This window comes from Terrapene carolina, unplaced genomic scaffold (assembly GCF_002925995.2).
Source record: "Terrapene carolina triunguis isolate 2854851 unplaced genomic scaffold, T_m_triunguis-2.0 Scaffold30, whole genome shotgun sequence".
Lineage (NCBI taxonomy): Eukaryota > Metazoa > Chordata > Testudines > Emydidae > Terrapene > Terrapene triunguis.
Genome location: NW_020664381.1, coordinates 3,358,267 through 3,371,612, shown reverse-complemented (window position 1 = coordinate 3,371,612; position 13,346 = coordinate 3,358,267). Strand labels below are relative to the sequence as shown.

At 44.4% G+C, this 13,346-nt stretch overlaps 1 protein-coding gene across 1 annotated transcript in view; it reads left to right on the top strand.

The window, feature by feature from the left end:
* The first annotated feature begins 1,181 nt into the window (after positions 1 to 1,181).
* The window catches only part of LOC112117099 (SH3 domain-binding glutamic acid-rich protein-like), a 43,646-nt gene continuing 31,481 nt past the window's right edge, over positions 1,182 to 13,346 (top strand). Inside the window, exons 1-2 of the mRNA XM_029911401.1 lie at positions 1,182 to 1,365; positions 12,244 to 12,429. Coding sequence (XP_029767261.1) covers positions 1,321 to 1,365; positions 12,244 to 12,429 — 231 coding nt within the window. The 5' untranslated portion in view covers positions 1,182 to 1,320. The remainder of the gene's footprint in view (positions 1,366 to 12,243; positions 12,430 to 13,346) is intronic.

Sequence of the window (13,346 nt, the reverse complement as noted above, 5' to 3'; positions counted from 1 at the left end):
TATCTTTAAAATTATATAATGGTCCTAATAGGTAGTAAGTCATTTGCCAAATTCAATTGTTACTGCTTACTATGAGTATAACTCTATTGGAGTCAATCGTAGTTAGCACTATGTTCAGTATTAAGAATTTGCAGGATTGGAGCCTTGAAGCCTTGAATCTTAAAGTTAAACATTTTAAAATGTTTTGCAGAACTGAGGCCTAAATTCTTGAGCCCTAGTTCACCTCTGGCATTAGGAGTCTCAATTCCATTGAAATCAATGGAGTTGAGCCTACTACACCAGTGGTGAATTTGGCCCTTACAATTAAAAAAATATGTGATAATATTGCACATTCCTAAAATAACATTCATTCTGAAAGATCCCCAAAAGCTAAACAATATGTGTATACAGCACCACTGACAGGCAGCAGTCTATAGGAGGGAAAGCAGCAGTCAGATGGAAAACCAGTGCCCTGTACTACTCAGAGAAGAGAATATTTTCACAAGGAAACCTGGCCCCACTCTTGCAAAAAGTGCCATGGGATCTTCACTGGCCACACAGAGTACAGAAATACTTGTTTTTTAGGGTCTCAGGCATGGGGTCATCCGTATGCCTCCCCGTATCTCACCCACACCAAAATTAATCCACAATGACCTAACATATATTGCAAAGAGAAAACAGAGCCATAAAGTTTGGATCCTGATCTGAATTTCCCAAAGCCTCAGAGTGTTTGGAACTGTGGCTTTAGTTCAGGCTGATCTCAGAATTGTTGTTTCCAAATTGTTTTGTTTTTAAAGGTAGAGATTGTGGCTGTTATGTTGCATATAAGCTTCAAACTGAGGCTCCTTATTTTAGTCAGAGAGTGGGTGTGAGCTCTTGAATACAGGAGATTATTATGAAAATGCTGACATCCCTTTAAACTTTGTCCTGCAGCTTTGCAAACTCTTCCAACACTCTTTCCCCTCCCCACCAGCATTTTCCTTGCCCTGTCTGATTGGTGCACTGCTCTCCCTTGCCTTTTATGGACTGTCACCCGGTCAATTCTAAAGTGAAAAGGCTAGGGGCAGGTGCAAGTCCCTCTGCTTTAGATACTTTTGCCAACCAATCCTCTCCCAGCTTCTAGGCTCCCAAAATACCTAAAAGAGCCAATGAAGTTGGGGAAGCCCAGGATACCAGTGGGTGGGAGAGGCTAAAACTAGTTAGATTGATGTGGAGGGGAGATTCATTTGGGAAGGGATTCTGGCTGCCCTGGGAGCTGCTGCATGTCAGGCTCACTCTCAGGGCTCTGGTGACTTGTAGATAACAGGATTGTTCTGGTGGTTCTCTTCTATAACGGTCAAAATGGTGATCAAAGTCTTTGTAGCCACATCCTCTGGGTCTACAGCGGTAGGTTACTCATGTTATGTATGTTTCACCCCTACCCTCTCTCCACCAGGATCAGTTATTTTGTGAATTAACTGCTGTCTAAGTATGGGATGTGTATGTACTAGTTACCAGGTGAGCCTGGGTCTGAATGTGAGGGAAACAGTGAGATGTCTCTAGTCTTGTGTCTAATAGCTAATTCTTGCAAGTGCCTCCACACATGGAGAATTCTAGTTAATAAATATGGGTTGTGTGTATTTAAATTCTAATTGCAATTCATATATTGATGTCTAAATATAATTTCAATTAATAGACTGAAATCTCTTTGCAAATAATATATACAATAGGTGTATACAAAATAGGCTATTCTGTTGCCCTAAAAATATTGAGCTAGGCTGTTTGCAGTAGAAATTATATATATTTACTTTTGATAAATACTTTGTGACTCTGCTAGGGTTTAATGCTGTTGCATAGTGGATATTGTTTCCAGGAAAAAGCCAGAACCAAAGCGAGAAGAGTAAAATTATGCAGAGTAAACTTGTTCCCAGTTATCCTCTTCCCCCCACAGCCTTCTATTTTTTTGTCTCTTGAAAGGCTATACTGGGGTTTTTAGTTTTGAACCTTGCTGCTGTAGTTGTCAGCACAACATGTTGGCTGAAGTGAAGGGCATGTGAAGAGAAGAGAGAGCTGGAAATCCAGGGGAGGTGGGAACTGGGAAAGGATGATTTCCTTTTATATCCAGTTCCCAGAGGAGCTCAGATTGCAGCCCTGCTTTAGCAATCGCTCAATCACGGTGACACAGTAAACAAACTGGCTAGTGCATGCACATAACTGTAACTGCAACTGCATCTCTACAGTTACACTGACACCATCTCCTTAAGAAACTTCCAGAGTGGAAGAGCTGAAAAGTACTGAAAAAGCCACCGTTCTCTGGAAGTCACTGTCTCTGGCAACTAAGTAGAACCCCCACTAATACCTAAAGTGCATCATAACAAAGAAATTACAAAGCTCTTACTAACCTTGCTTAACACAGAGCTTTTCAGCTTGGAACACTTTTATTGTAGACTTTTTAGACCCATTTTACCAACCTTTTGTTTTTATATGAAAAAAATGAGATGTAAGATACGAGAACAGCGATAAGGAACATACTGTTGGGTTGCTAATCTGTAGTCAAGCACAGATTATTTAAATGGCTATATAAATTACTATCTACCTTGCACAGATTTACTCTTTTCTTATGTTTGATCATTGAAGGAGAGTCATACCTGACTATCTTTGTTCCCAATCAGCTGTCCTTAATGAAAGGCTGCAAGCATGATTGAAGTCACTCTGCAGACTTTTAAGCATGAGCCTCTTGACTAAGGCCCCAATTCCCAAAAACACTTAGGCACATGCTTAAATCATTGCCGTCAATGAGACTACTCATGCTTAAAACTGCACGTTTCAGTGCTTTCCTGAATCAGAGCTATATTCACCTAGCTGGCAGCTGTAGCAGACTCCTTTCTTCTGTGGATAAGGCACTGAAATGAAAGGGACACATAACATGCCCTGAGCAGTGGATTACATATGCTTATCATCCAGATGCACCAGTTTAAGCATTGCTAAGAAAGGTGATCAATGCCAGATGGACGTTATAAATGTTGCATTTATTGATCCCAATCTTCAGTCGTTGTTAGCAGTATATGAATATTACGCTAGTGAAATGCCAACACATTTTGGTTGACTTTTTTTGTTTGTTCGTTGAACCATTTTTACACATTTTTATACAAGCACAACTTTAATTCTGCATTTCCTGGATTTTTAATCTTAGACAGGTGTGTTATGTGCACACGTTTTTTTACACCACCGTTCTCAAACGGTAACATACACTCAGACTATTGATATGAGCCTGCAACTTTAACTACTCCTTAACAAAATGTTTTGCTTGAGTGATTTTCTAAGAAGTCATATATTGTTCTTATTGTAGTATTACTAGAGAACAATAGGGATGGAATGTGCCCTTTTAATAAACTTTAAAATATATATATCATGAAACACATCTCATACAGAGGGATAGCACAAGGCACACACATTACTTAAGTCCCACTTAAGCCTTATTTTGTACCAGTCTTGTATTGTCCTTCTGTGAATTTTATCAATTCAGAATTTAAATTGTACTGGTATTACTGATGCAGCCTCCAGTTTGGATATTTACTGTTACTTCAAATGCTCAGGGGTGGCAGGTTTGTAGAAATTTTGGTGGTGCCCAGAACCCGCCCCTGCCCAAATTCTGCCCCTCCCCAAACTCCACCCCCCACCTGCCCAAGGCTCTGGGAGGGAATTTGGGTGGGGGAGGAGGCCTGGGATGCAGGCCCTAGGCTGGGGCAGGGGATTAGGGTGCAGGTTCTGGGAGGGAGTTTGGGGATGAGAGGGGGTGCAGGGGTGAGGGCTGTGGGGGGAGGACTGTGGCTGTAGATGAGGGGTTTGGGGTGTGGGAGGGGCTCAGGGCAAGAGTAGGAGTGTGTGTGGGGGGTGAGGGCTCTGTCTGGGGCTGGGGGGTTTAGGGTGTTAGAGAGGCTCAGGGCTGGGGCAGAGGGTTGGAGTGCAAGGGGATGAGGTCTCTGGCTGGGGCTGGAGATGAGGGGTTTGTGGTGTTGGAGAGGCTCAGGGCTAGGGTAGAGGGTTGAGGGTGTGGTGGGGGGGTGAAAGCTCTGGCTGGGGGTGTAGGCTTTGGGGTGGGGCAGGGCTAGGGATGAGTTTGGGGAGCAGGCAGGCTGCTCCGGGACAGGGGTCAGAGAGGAGGACTCGCCCCCCCCCCCAGCCCTTTCCCTGCTGGCAGCACAAGCTCTGGGGGAGGAGCCCCCCTTTCCTGTGTCCCCCCCCAGCAGCACACTCACCCCCACTACTGTCACTGCATGTGCTCCTAGGACTTCTCTCAGGTCCAGGAATCTCTATCGCCTCCCCCGTGGTGGGTGCCGGGGGGTGCTGTGTGCGCCTCCTCCCCTGCTGTTGCCCCTGACTGTAGCCTCACTGGGGGTGAGGGATGGGGCTGCCTCCTTGCCCAGCATGGGGCAGGAGCGGTGACTGCGGGTGGGGGCGGGAGGGCCCTGTGCTGGTGGAGGGTCCTGTCGGAAAAGGGAAGGGTCTGAGGTGGAAGGGCAGGCTCAGAGTCAGTCTGCCCTGGCAGTAGAGATGGGGGGCACTAGGACCCTGAGACAGCAGTTGCTGCAGGGAGGCAGCATGGAGCAAGAGGCAGAGACGCTCTGCTCTGGGGACTGTGCGTGGAGGCAGCAAGAGGGGGCTGGGGGACACTCCGGGGAGGTGTGGGGGGGCAGCAGGTGGGGTCAGGGGGACACCCGGCCCCAAATATTGTTGGAGCTGGGCCCCTGGGCTCTGAATATTGCTGGTGCCTGGGCACCACGTGGGAATGATTTGCATGATTATATTAGATAACATCACAGCCACCTGTTTGTGTAGCATTGTAGGGCTTATGTGGGTGTGACACAGTGTCTGTAGACACTGTGTTACTTACATTGGTTGTTGGCTGTCTTGTCAATTTCACAGCAGGAACCCTCTAATTGACAAGAAAGTCAGGCAGCCAGAGCCCAGCTTCCCTCCTCCCCCGCTACCCTGGAGATCTGGTTGGCTGGACCCTGCTCTCAGCTGGGAATCAGGGAAAGAAGCCCGGGGGGGCTTCCCCCACCGCGCTGGGTTGGGACCATTGGCTGTCTTGTCAATTTCATGGCTCAGTTGTGAAATTGACAAGGCTGCCCAGCTCCTGGCGGGATGGGGGAGCGGTGAGTCAGGGCATCTGGACCCTGCTCTGCCCCGGGCTGCTTCTTCTCATTCCCAATGGGGAATGGGGAGCTGAGGGGGTGGGGGCAGCCCACCAGGCATAGATGACTAGTGCCTCCCCATACTGGGGGGGCACAAGCTAAAGGGGAGGATACGTGACTGACCCATGTGTATCCCCTGCCCAGTAACCCCTCCCACCCTGTGCCCAGCCCAGGGCCACAGCACTCTCCCTGCCCCACATTACCTGTGGGGGGAAGGGAGAGCTCTCTGTCCTTCTCTCTTTGTGCCTCCCCCTTGCACGGTTAGCCGGCCCCTCTCCCTGGCAGTTGTCCGGGGAGTGGGACAGAGTCGCTTCTGCCTGAGAGAACCTGCTTTCATAAAATGTATTTCATAAAATGTAAACAACATATTCAGGTTTTTAATTCTTGCTGACCCTGATAAAAATTGTGTGTGTTAATGTTTGGATTGGATAGTGTATATAGCCATCTAGTGCGTGGTTGTGGAGGAGGGGAGAGGAAAGAGAGGTCACATAGCAGGCACCTAGCCAGCTGAGGACAAGTGAAGGCCTGTGTATTTGAAGTATTGAGCCCTTAGACTTCAGTTTTACAAAAACTCATCCGTTCAGCAGGATTGTGACTGAATTACAGAATAACTGTATTCTTTTACTTTGAAATACATGCCAGAGTACTAGTATCTGGGAGGGACGGGGGTGGGTGAATTTGGCCATGTGTAGGCTTGAGCTCATATTGCAAACAGAGAAACAGGATAGCACCTCTTACCATGCTGAGCCACAACAGAAGCAGCAATGTAATAAACATAAATAATTCTCTGTCAGCTCATCAGGAACAGATTGTTTTTATAGCGTCAGATCAGAGAATTGCATCAACTTTATTTGCCAGCTTTAATGCTGCTATAAACTTGCTGACCAGATACTCTCTGCTGCTGCTGGACACCTATGGACAGTTGATCAGTGGGTAAACTTTGGATGCCAGGGATATAGATGAAAATATTTTACTCCACAACAGGTGAAACTACCACTGGTGGCTGGGATGCAGAAGCACCACTCACTCAAATGTGGGCCAGCTGCCCACCTGTGAGGGGAGCTGGACCAAAATAGTGATGCTGCGACCCTGTGCACCGGGGGTAGGTCACAGTGCCCAGAATAGGGAGCCAGCCCCATGAACCAGAAGTCACTTCAACTGGGGCAGGCAGTCTGGGGGGTCAAAGTGGGACAGTCCTATGAAACCTGGGACTTTTGGGAGCTATGCTTGAGATCTGATCCTGTGGGCCCCACCTCAGGTTCTCCTTCAGATTGATCTATACAGAGCTTTCATGGAGGCCACCTCTGGCACAGAGAATGCACCCTGTATGGCTGATTTATCTGCACCATCCACTCACCCACACAAGGGTGAGGGAGATTTCAGTAATGTACATGAGCGCCTTGTATGGGCCCTCCACAAGGACATAAATTTCACTCTTTGAGTGCATGGAAGAGCAGTGTCTGAACAGAGCATGATGATTTCATCATATCCCCCTTAATGTATTCTTCTTCTTTCCACCCCACATCCCCATCTCCCACTTTCTAACTCACCAAGCCCCCATCTCATACCCCTTTCCCCTCCTGAATGGAGAGGAGGACAGCAGGGACCCAACAGTTGAACAACTCACAGTCCAATCCCCTTCAAGGGATTGGAGGAAAGGAGCTGTTGTTCCATCAATGACTATCCATTCCCCGTCCCTACTGAGATGCAAGAGTGGGAAAGGGGTGGAGTCAGGCTTGCACTGGTGATGGAGGGGGATTGTTTACCTTAATCTGTACAGATGACAAGAAAAAGGCCATGCTATGTGTGAGCAGCATTTATTACTGTATTTTGGCACTTACTACTGGCACTCAAAATAATAGGTGCAGTAGAGTTGCAAAATATCATCTCAGGACTCAACTAATTCCACAGTCACTGCTGAAGTAAGCCTTACCACAGAGATAAGTGTTATCACTAAAGCCCTACTTCATTCGTGACATTGCAGAAATTGGGAATCCTGCAATATTTGTCTTCCTCTGCAATTTTGATTTTAATTAGCCTACTTTGTTCAGTCCACAATTTTGCATACATTTTGAGTATCCAATTAGTACAGTGGAGTCGCATCTTACGCGGGGGTTAGGTTCTAAAGTCAGCACTTAAAGCGAAAATCGCGGATAGTCAAAATTACTCTTGAAAATCCCTTAAATCGCCCATAAGTACAGTATACTGTACATGGTTTTGTGTATACAACCCTGTACAGTAATATGTATAATGTATACAGTAATGTACGGTATATAATATAGTACTGTATTTTTAATTACCGGGAGTAATTACAGGGGGTCGTCAGGGCTTGATGTCGATCCAGGAGACAGAGGTGTCAGAGAACTTGGGTGACGGAGAGTGAGTTGTAGATGAAGTGGTTGGCTCTGATTCAGCTCGAGAAGTTGATTGTGAAGGCTCATCTGCTGCTGGTTGTTTTTCCTTGAAAAACATGGTGATCGGCAACTGTCGCTGTTGTGTCTCGAGCTGCTCAAACATTTCTTGATACGGTCTCAAATCGTCCATAATACTACGTGTGATTTTGAGGCTTCGTTACATAGAGGGATCTTATTCAGAAATTAAATCATTCAAGTGTTTCGCTGCTTGGAACACTTCAGCAAATTTATGAAGATTCCAACTTGCTGGCTCTTCCTGTTTGTCGTCATCATCTTCGTCTTCTGTAGACTATTTTATCAGTTCCTCTAACTCTTCGTTAGTCAATGTTTCTCTATGGCTCTCAATTAATCAATTTCTTCCTCAAGGATGTCGATGAAGCCATCACCACCCACTTGCCTGGCCACCTGAACAATGCGTTTCACTTCTTTGTCAATGGTCGGGAAACCCTTAAAATCATTCACACATTCTTTCCATAGGTTTCGCCAACATGCGTTGACTGTTTCAGGCTTGATTGCATTCATTGCCTGTTTAATATAAGTGATGCAATCGGCAATGTTGAAGGACTTCCAACACTCCATCACATTAAGATTGGGATCAGCATCTATAGTGCTACGTCTCCATGAGAACGTAAACCTGGTGTACGTGGCCTTGAAACAGCTAATCACTCCTTGGTCGAGAGGTTGGAGGATGGAGGTGGTATTGGGGGGGAGAAAGACGACTTCAACGTCATTATGTGCAAACCGGAGTGCCGCAGGGTGGCCAGGAGCATTGTCTATGATCAGCAACACTTTAAAGTCAAGTCCTTTCTCTTCAAGATACCGCTTGACCTCCGGAATGAAACACTTGTGGAACCAATCCAGAAATAATGCTGCCGTCACCCAAGCCTTTTTATTTGATTGCCAGAACACAGGCAGGAGATTTTTGTTCTTGCCTTTTAGGGCACGGGGATTTGCAGCCCTGTAGAGCAAGCCCAGCTTTATTAAATGCCCAGCCGCATTGCCACAAAACAACACAGTCACACGGTCTTTAGCTGCTTTGAAGCCAGGGGCTTGTCTTTCTGATTTCGAAATATAAGTGCGGTTGGGCATTTTTTTCCAGAAGAGCCCAGTTTCGTCAGCATTAAAAACTTGTTCCAGAAGATAGCCCTTTTCTTCTATGATTTTCTTTAATTGTTCGGGGTAGGCTTTTGCTGCCTCTTCATTGGCAGATGCAGCTTCACCAGTAGTCTGCACATTTTTGAGGTTGAAGCGGTTCCTAAAACTGTTAAGCCAACCTTGGCTGGCTTTGAATTCCTTCTCATCAGAAGGCTGTCCCTCTTCAGCAGGAGGTTTGAACAGCGCGTAGAGGCTAAGAGCCTTTTCTCGCAACGTATTGCCATCGATAGGCACATGTTTACGGTTCATGTCTTCCAGCCATAAGTTTAATGCCTTTTCAGTCTTCACTAAAGTCTTAACACGCACCTGGCTTGTCACCTTAGCAGTTATTGGAGCACTTGATGCCATGGCTTGACGAATTTCTCTCTCTCGAATCTTGATGGCACGGATGCTAGATTAGTTGCAGCCATACTTACGCGCCACGTTGGAGACCGACATACCATCTCTCAGTAAGTCCAACACAGCCAGTTTTTCCTCCAGCGTTGGAACAGATCACTGTTTCTTCGGTTGAGCACCAGATGAAGTAGTTGGCTTGCGTTTAGGGGCCATGTTGTATGAAAAATACGTATCTTTAAACACTAGAATCACACTCAGCGCGGTGAGATGCTCACACTATGAGAGGCACGCAGGAACTGAGACCGACTGAGGGAACAGAAGATTCACGTCTCCCATCTCACGCTCATTCCGGGGCATGCGCTCATTGGGTGGAATCGCCCGCACTATTTACACGTATCTTGTTGTTTTTCTTTTTTTTACCGAGTGCGTATAGTTGAATTCGCGTAAGTTAAATGTGCGTATGATGCGACTCGCCTGTACTGCACTAACATTCAATGCCTGTAAAATATAAAAGGCTAAAGTGACTGGACTCAGTTTCTACAGCAGTTGTGTTAAGACATTTAGTCTTTTGAATTTTACGTTGTACCAGTCACTTAAAAAAAAAATGTAATATAGTTGCAGCAAAATGTCTGGTTAGCAAAAAAATTAGCAGGCATAATATAATACTTAAGAGTTTATATCGTTCCAGATTTTTTTTTTTTTAAAAAATAGGTCAACTCTGGCTTTTCCAAATTGCTGCTATTAATAAAAGTCCATTATTACTTTTCCGTGATTTTTCCATGTCTTGTCCTCAATTCAGCCGCAATTATTTGAAGATCATCCTGGGTTCAAGTAGGGCCTTAATGATTTTACAGCTGAGGCACAGAGCTGTTAAAGGTTACATGGGCAGGAACTGTTACTTTATCTAAGTACCCAATGCCTAGCACAATGGGGGCCCTGATTGGGGTGTCTAATGTTACTGAAATGCAAACAATAGATAGCAGGTCTGGGGCAGAGATGAGAACAGAACTCCTATTTCCTGATTTCCATATTTTGTTCATCAATACAGTATAAGCTGTTATGATACTTTATATGCTTTCAGTCTCATGTATTGATACTAAAACACAGGCCAAGGTTTTTATTCAGAACTGTTTTGAACACATTACAATAGACTTTTTTACTGATACTTTTTAAAATCTGAAGCTGCCGCTGACCTGAGATAACATTAATGTGAGTCACTCCTTTTACAACTATCTGTAAATAAATAATGCATAATATAGTATTGACAGCCCCAGGCATTCAAAAATCATGAGTCAGACTCCCCACTAAGTACAACACTGGCTTAAGAATCACCAGAGATTAAAAAATAATAAATGTTGAAGTCCCCCCCCCGCCCACGTTTCCTTTTTTAAAAGTCTCTGTATTTGTTTTACACTCTGTCCTAATATTGTTTGAGCTGAATGTTCTATCCCACTATATCTATGTGAGTCTGAAATTAGACAAACCTTGCTTACCCATGTCTAATACTTAAAGCCATAAACTAGGCAATGCTGGGTTGCAGTTCAACTGTCGTTCCTCCTCCCACAGCTCTTGGAGCACTAGGTGATGTTGCGCCCTGTGTACCATATGTGCTTAAATTCCTGTGCACAATGAGATGGGCTAATGCTGGAATTAGAGCTGTCAACACGCTGTTTACTGGCTTTAGTAGCATTAGGTATAAACATTAGTATTGTTTGAATGTCTATTTTGTGTATGATTTATACAGATGTTCTCCTGTTAATTTCTTCTGATGTGATGCCCTTATGAGTGCCCAAGGCAACCCTGTCATCAGAAAGTTTCCTTAAAAGAACTGTGCAGTTAAATGGCCTTTTTAAAAACAATTCCCTTTTAAAAACAAAACCAAACAACCTCTTAGACCTGGTCTACACTACACGGTTAGGTTGATGCAAGGCAGCTTTCATTGATCTAACTGTGGATGTGTCTACGCTTAAATTTCGCTCCCCTCTTCCGCCTGGCACAATTCCGGCTCCCTCAGCTTCTCTCCTCAGCAGTCGGGCCCCTGGGGGTTGGGGTGTAGACATGGCCTTAGACTGATCAATTGCATATTCACTTGCATGTTTTAAACACGTTGTATTAGTGTTTCCATCCCAAGTTGTCTGTTTTAGCCCTTTTTGCAAAGCTAAGTTTTTGTCCCAAAATTCTACACATTGTGATTTTATTTCTGTCTTTGTAGAAGTAAGCACAGAGGGGTTTTCATTATTAGTTTTAACAATAACACTAATGAAAATGAGTCCTTTAATAAAATGTTCTGACCATCTTCTTCTTTTCCAGCTTTTCAGGCTGATTAGATTATAGACACACAGTAGTAGATTAATTTGCAGGCTTATTTCCTGTCTCATTGCTAAAATCTGAATTACATTGGCTAGGTGTCATTGTGGGTTTCAGTGTTCAAATGTTTCACTTCTGCAAATCCGCTTTCAAATCATCTGAGTCACAAGCAAAAATTACCTTGGTGGGAATCATTCTAGTAACCATTTTGATATGTCATTAAATTACCACATGGTTTAGCATAAGTGGCAGTAAGAGAAACCCAGGTCTGGAACACCGATGTTGCTGGTCACAGATTAGGTGCGTGTGATTAGCACAACTCTGTGAGGAAGCATGCATGGTGCTTAAGCTCAAACTCATGCCATTAGTCCCTTAATAGTGCAGGTCTCTCACCAAACGAACAGAAAATAATCAACATCAGAATTATAGCTGCGAACTAATGGCATATGCTGCAGGATTGGGTTCCAATTGCTCAGAACATTAGAATCAAAATGTACAAGTGACATGTTGAAATTTTATCTGATACACAAATGGAAGTTATGTCCTAACATTGTGTATACAACGCCTCTTGATGTTCCTGTAAAACCGCAAAGTGCAGATGGAGTGGGAAAAGTTTCCAATACAGGAACTAAGGAAACCTTTTTCATCAAGCATCCTTAATTGTACCTCTGGCCTAAGTGTTAAGGGGCAGGCCCAAAAGAAAAGATTCTTGGCAGAATAAAATTTCATAAGTAAAGACTAGCTTAAAGGTAGCTGTTCTATATTGGATGAAGCATCCAGTTTGATATAGCTGCATTGGTTCTTAATATAACAAGTCTATATTTTTAGCTTACATGAAAATAACAATTCTTGTTTTTTCCTCCTCTTTTAACTAGATTAAGAAGAAACAGCAAGAAGTAGTGGGCTTCTTAGAGGCCAACAAGATTGACTTTAAGCAAATGGACATAGCTGGTGATGAGGACAACAGGAAATGGATGAGAGAGAACGTCCCAGGTGAAAAGAAGCCACAAAATGGAATCCCCCTCCCTCCACAGATCTTCAATGAGGAGCAGTACTGTGGGGTGAGAAGTCATTTGACATTTTCATAAAATTGCAGACATTCTTCCTTCAGGACATTTCACAAGTGCCCTAAATTCTACCACTCTTCAAATCATTTGAGATTCTCTTTTGAATTAATAGATTTAGGAGATTTAAGTCCTGAAGAGAAAATAGAGGGCCTGATTGTCTCTGTGAAAGGGGACACCTACAGGGAGGGAAAACTTATTAAGAAAACTCTGCTTGGTGAACTGCATAGAGTTTCCTAACTATTCTCTGCAGAGACAGTGACTTGTGGGTTCAGTGAAGTGCATGGAGTGTCAGCCTGACACTCTTACAGAGCTCCCTGGAAATCATGTGTTCCCTCCCACTTCACCACTGCCCCGATATAGCATAGCTTATTCATGAGCTGTTCTTCTATTGGTTCCCTGCCCACACTCTACTTCTGCCCTATCTTGAGGGGGCTAAAGGATGCTGAATGGGTGATACTGCAACTTCCACTGGATAGTCAGGGGGTAAGGCCCTATAGAGCAACTGTCCCTTTCCCCAGTCCTGGTGTCCAGCTCTGCATCCTTTTTGGCTTGACATGACCTCCTCCCACACATAAAAAGCAAGCAAATAAATGTGAGGTCCCAACCAAATAAACATGGAGTACGATGTTTGTGCAGAGGGGCACCACTGGAGTTCAGAGAGGAGGTGCAGGATGTTGCTTTCTTGGCTCTACTCCTTTCCTTTCAGCAACTTTTGAGGCCTTTCCTTTCAGCAACTTTTGAGGCCTTTTCTTATATTATTTCTATTCCTTTTGTCCCCTTTGTGACACATAGTGGGATTTCATTAGTTTGTTTAGGCTCAGTGACTGTATCTGTAAATGCTTAATAGAGCTTTTTTTTCCCTTAAGGATATTAGTGAATAACACTCTCTCAACACTCTCAGACAGGATTTC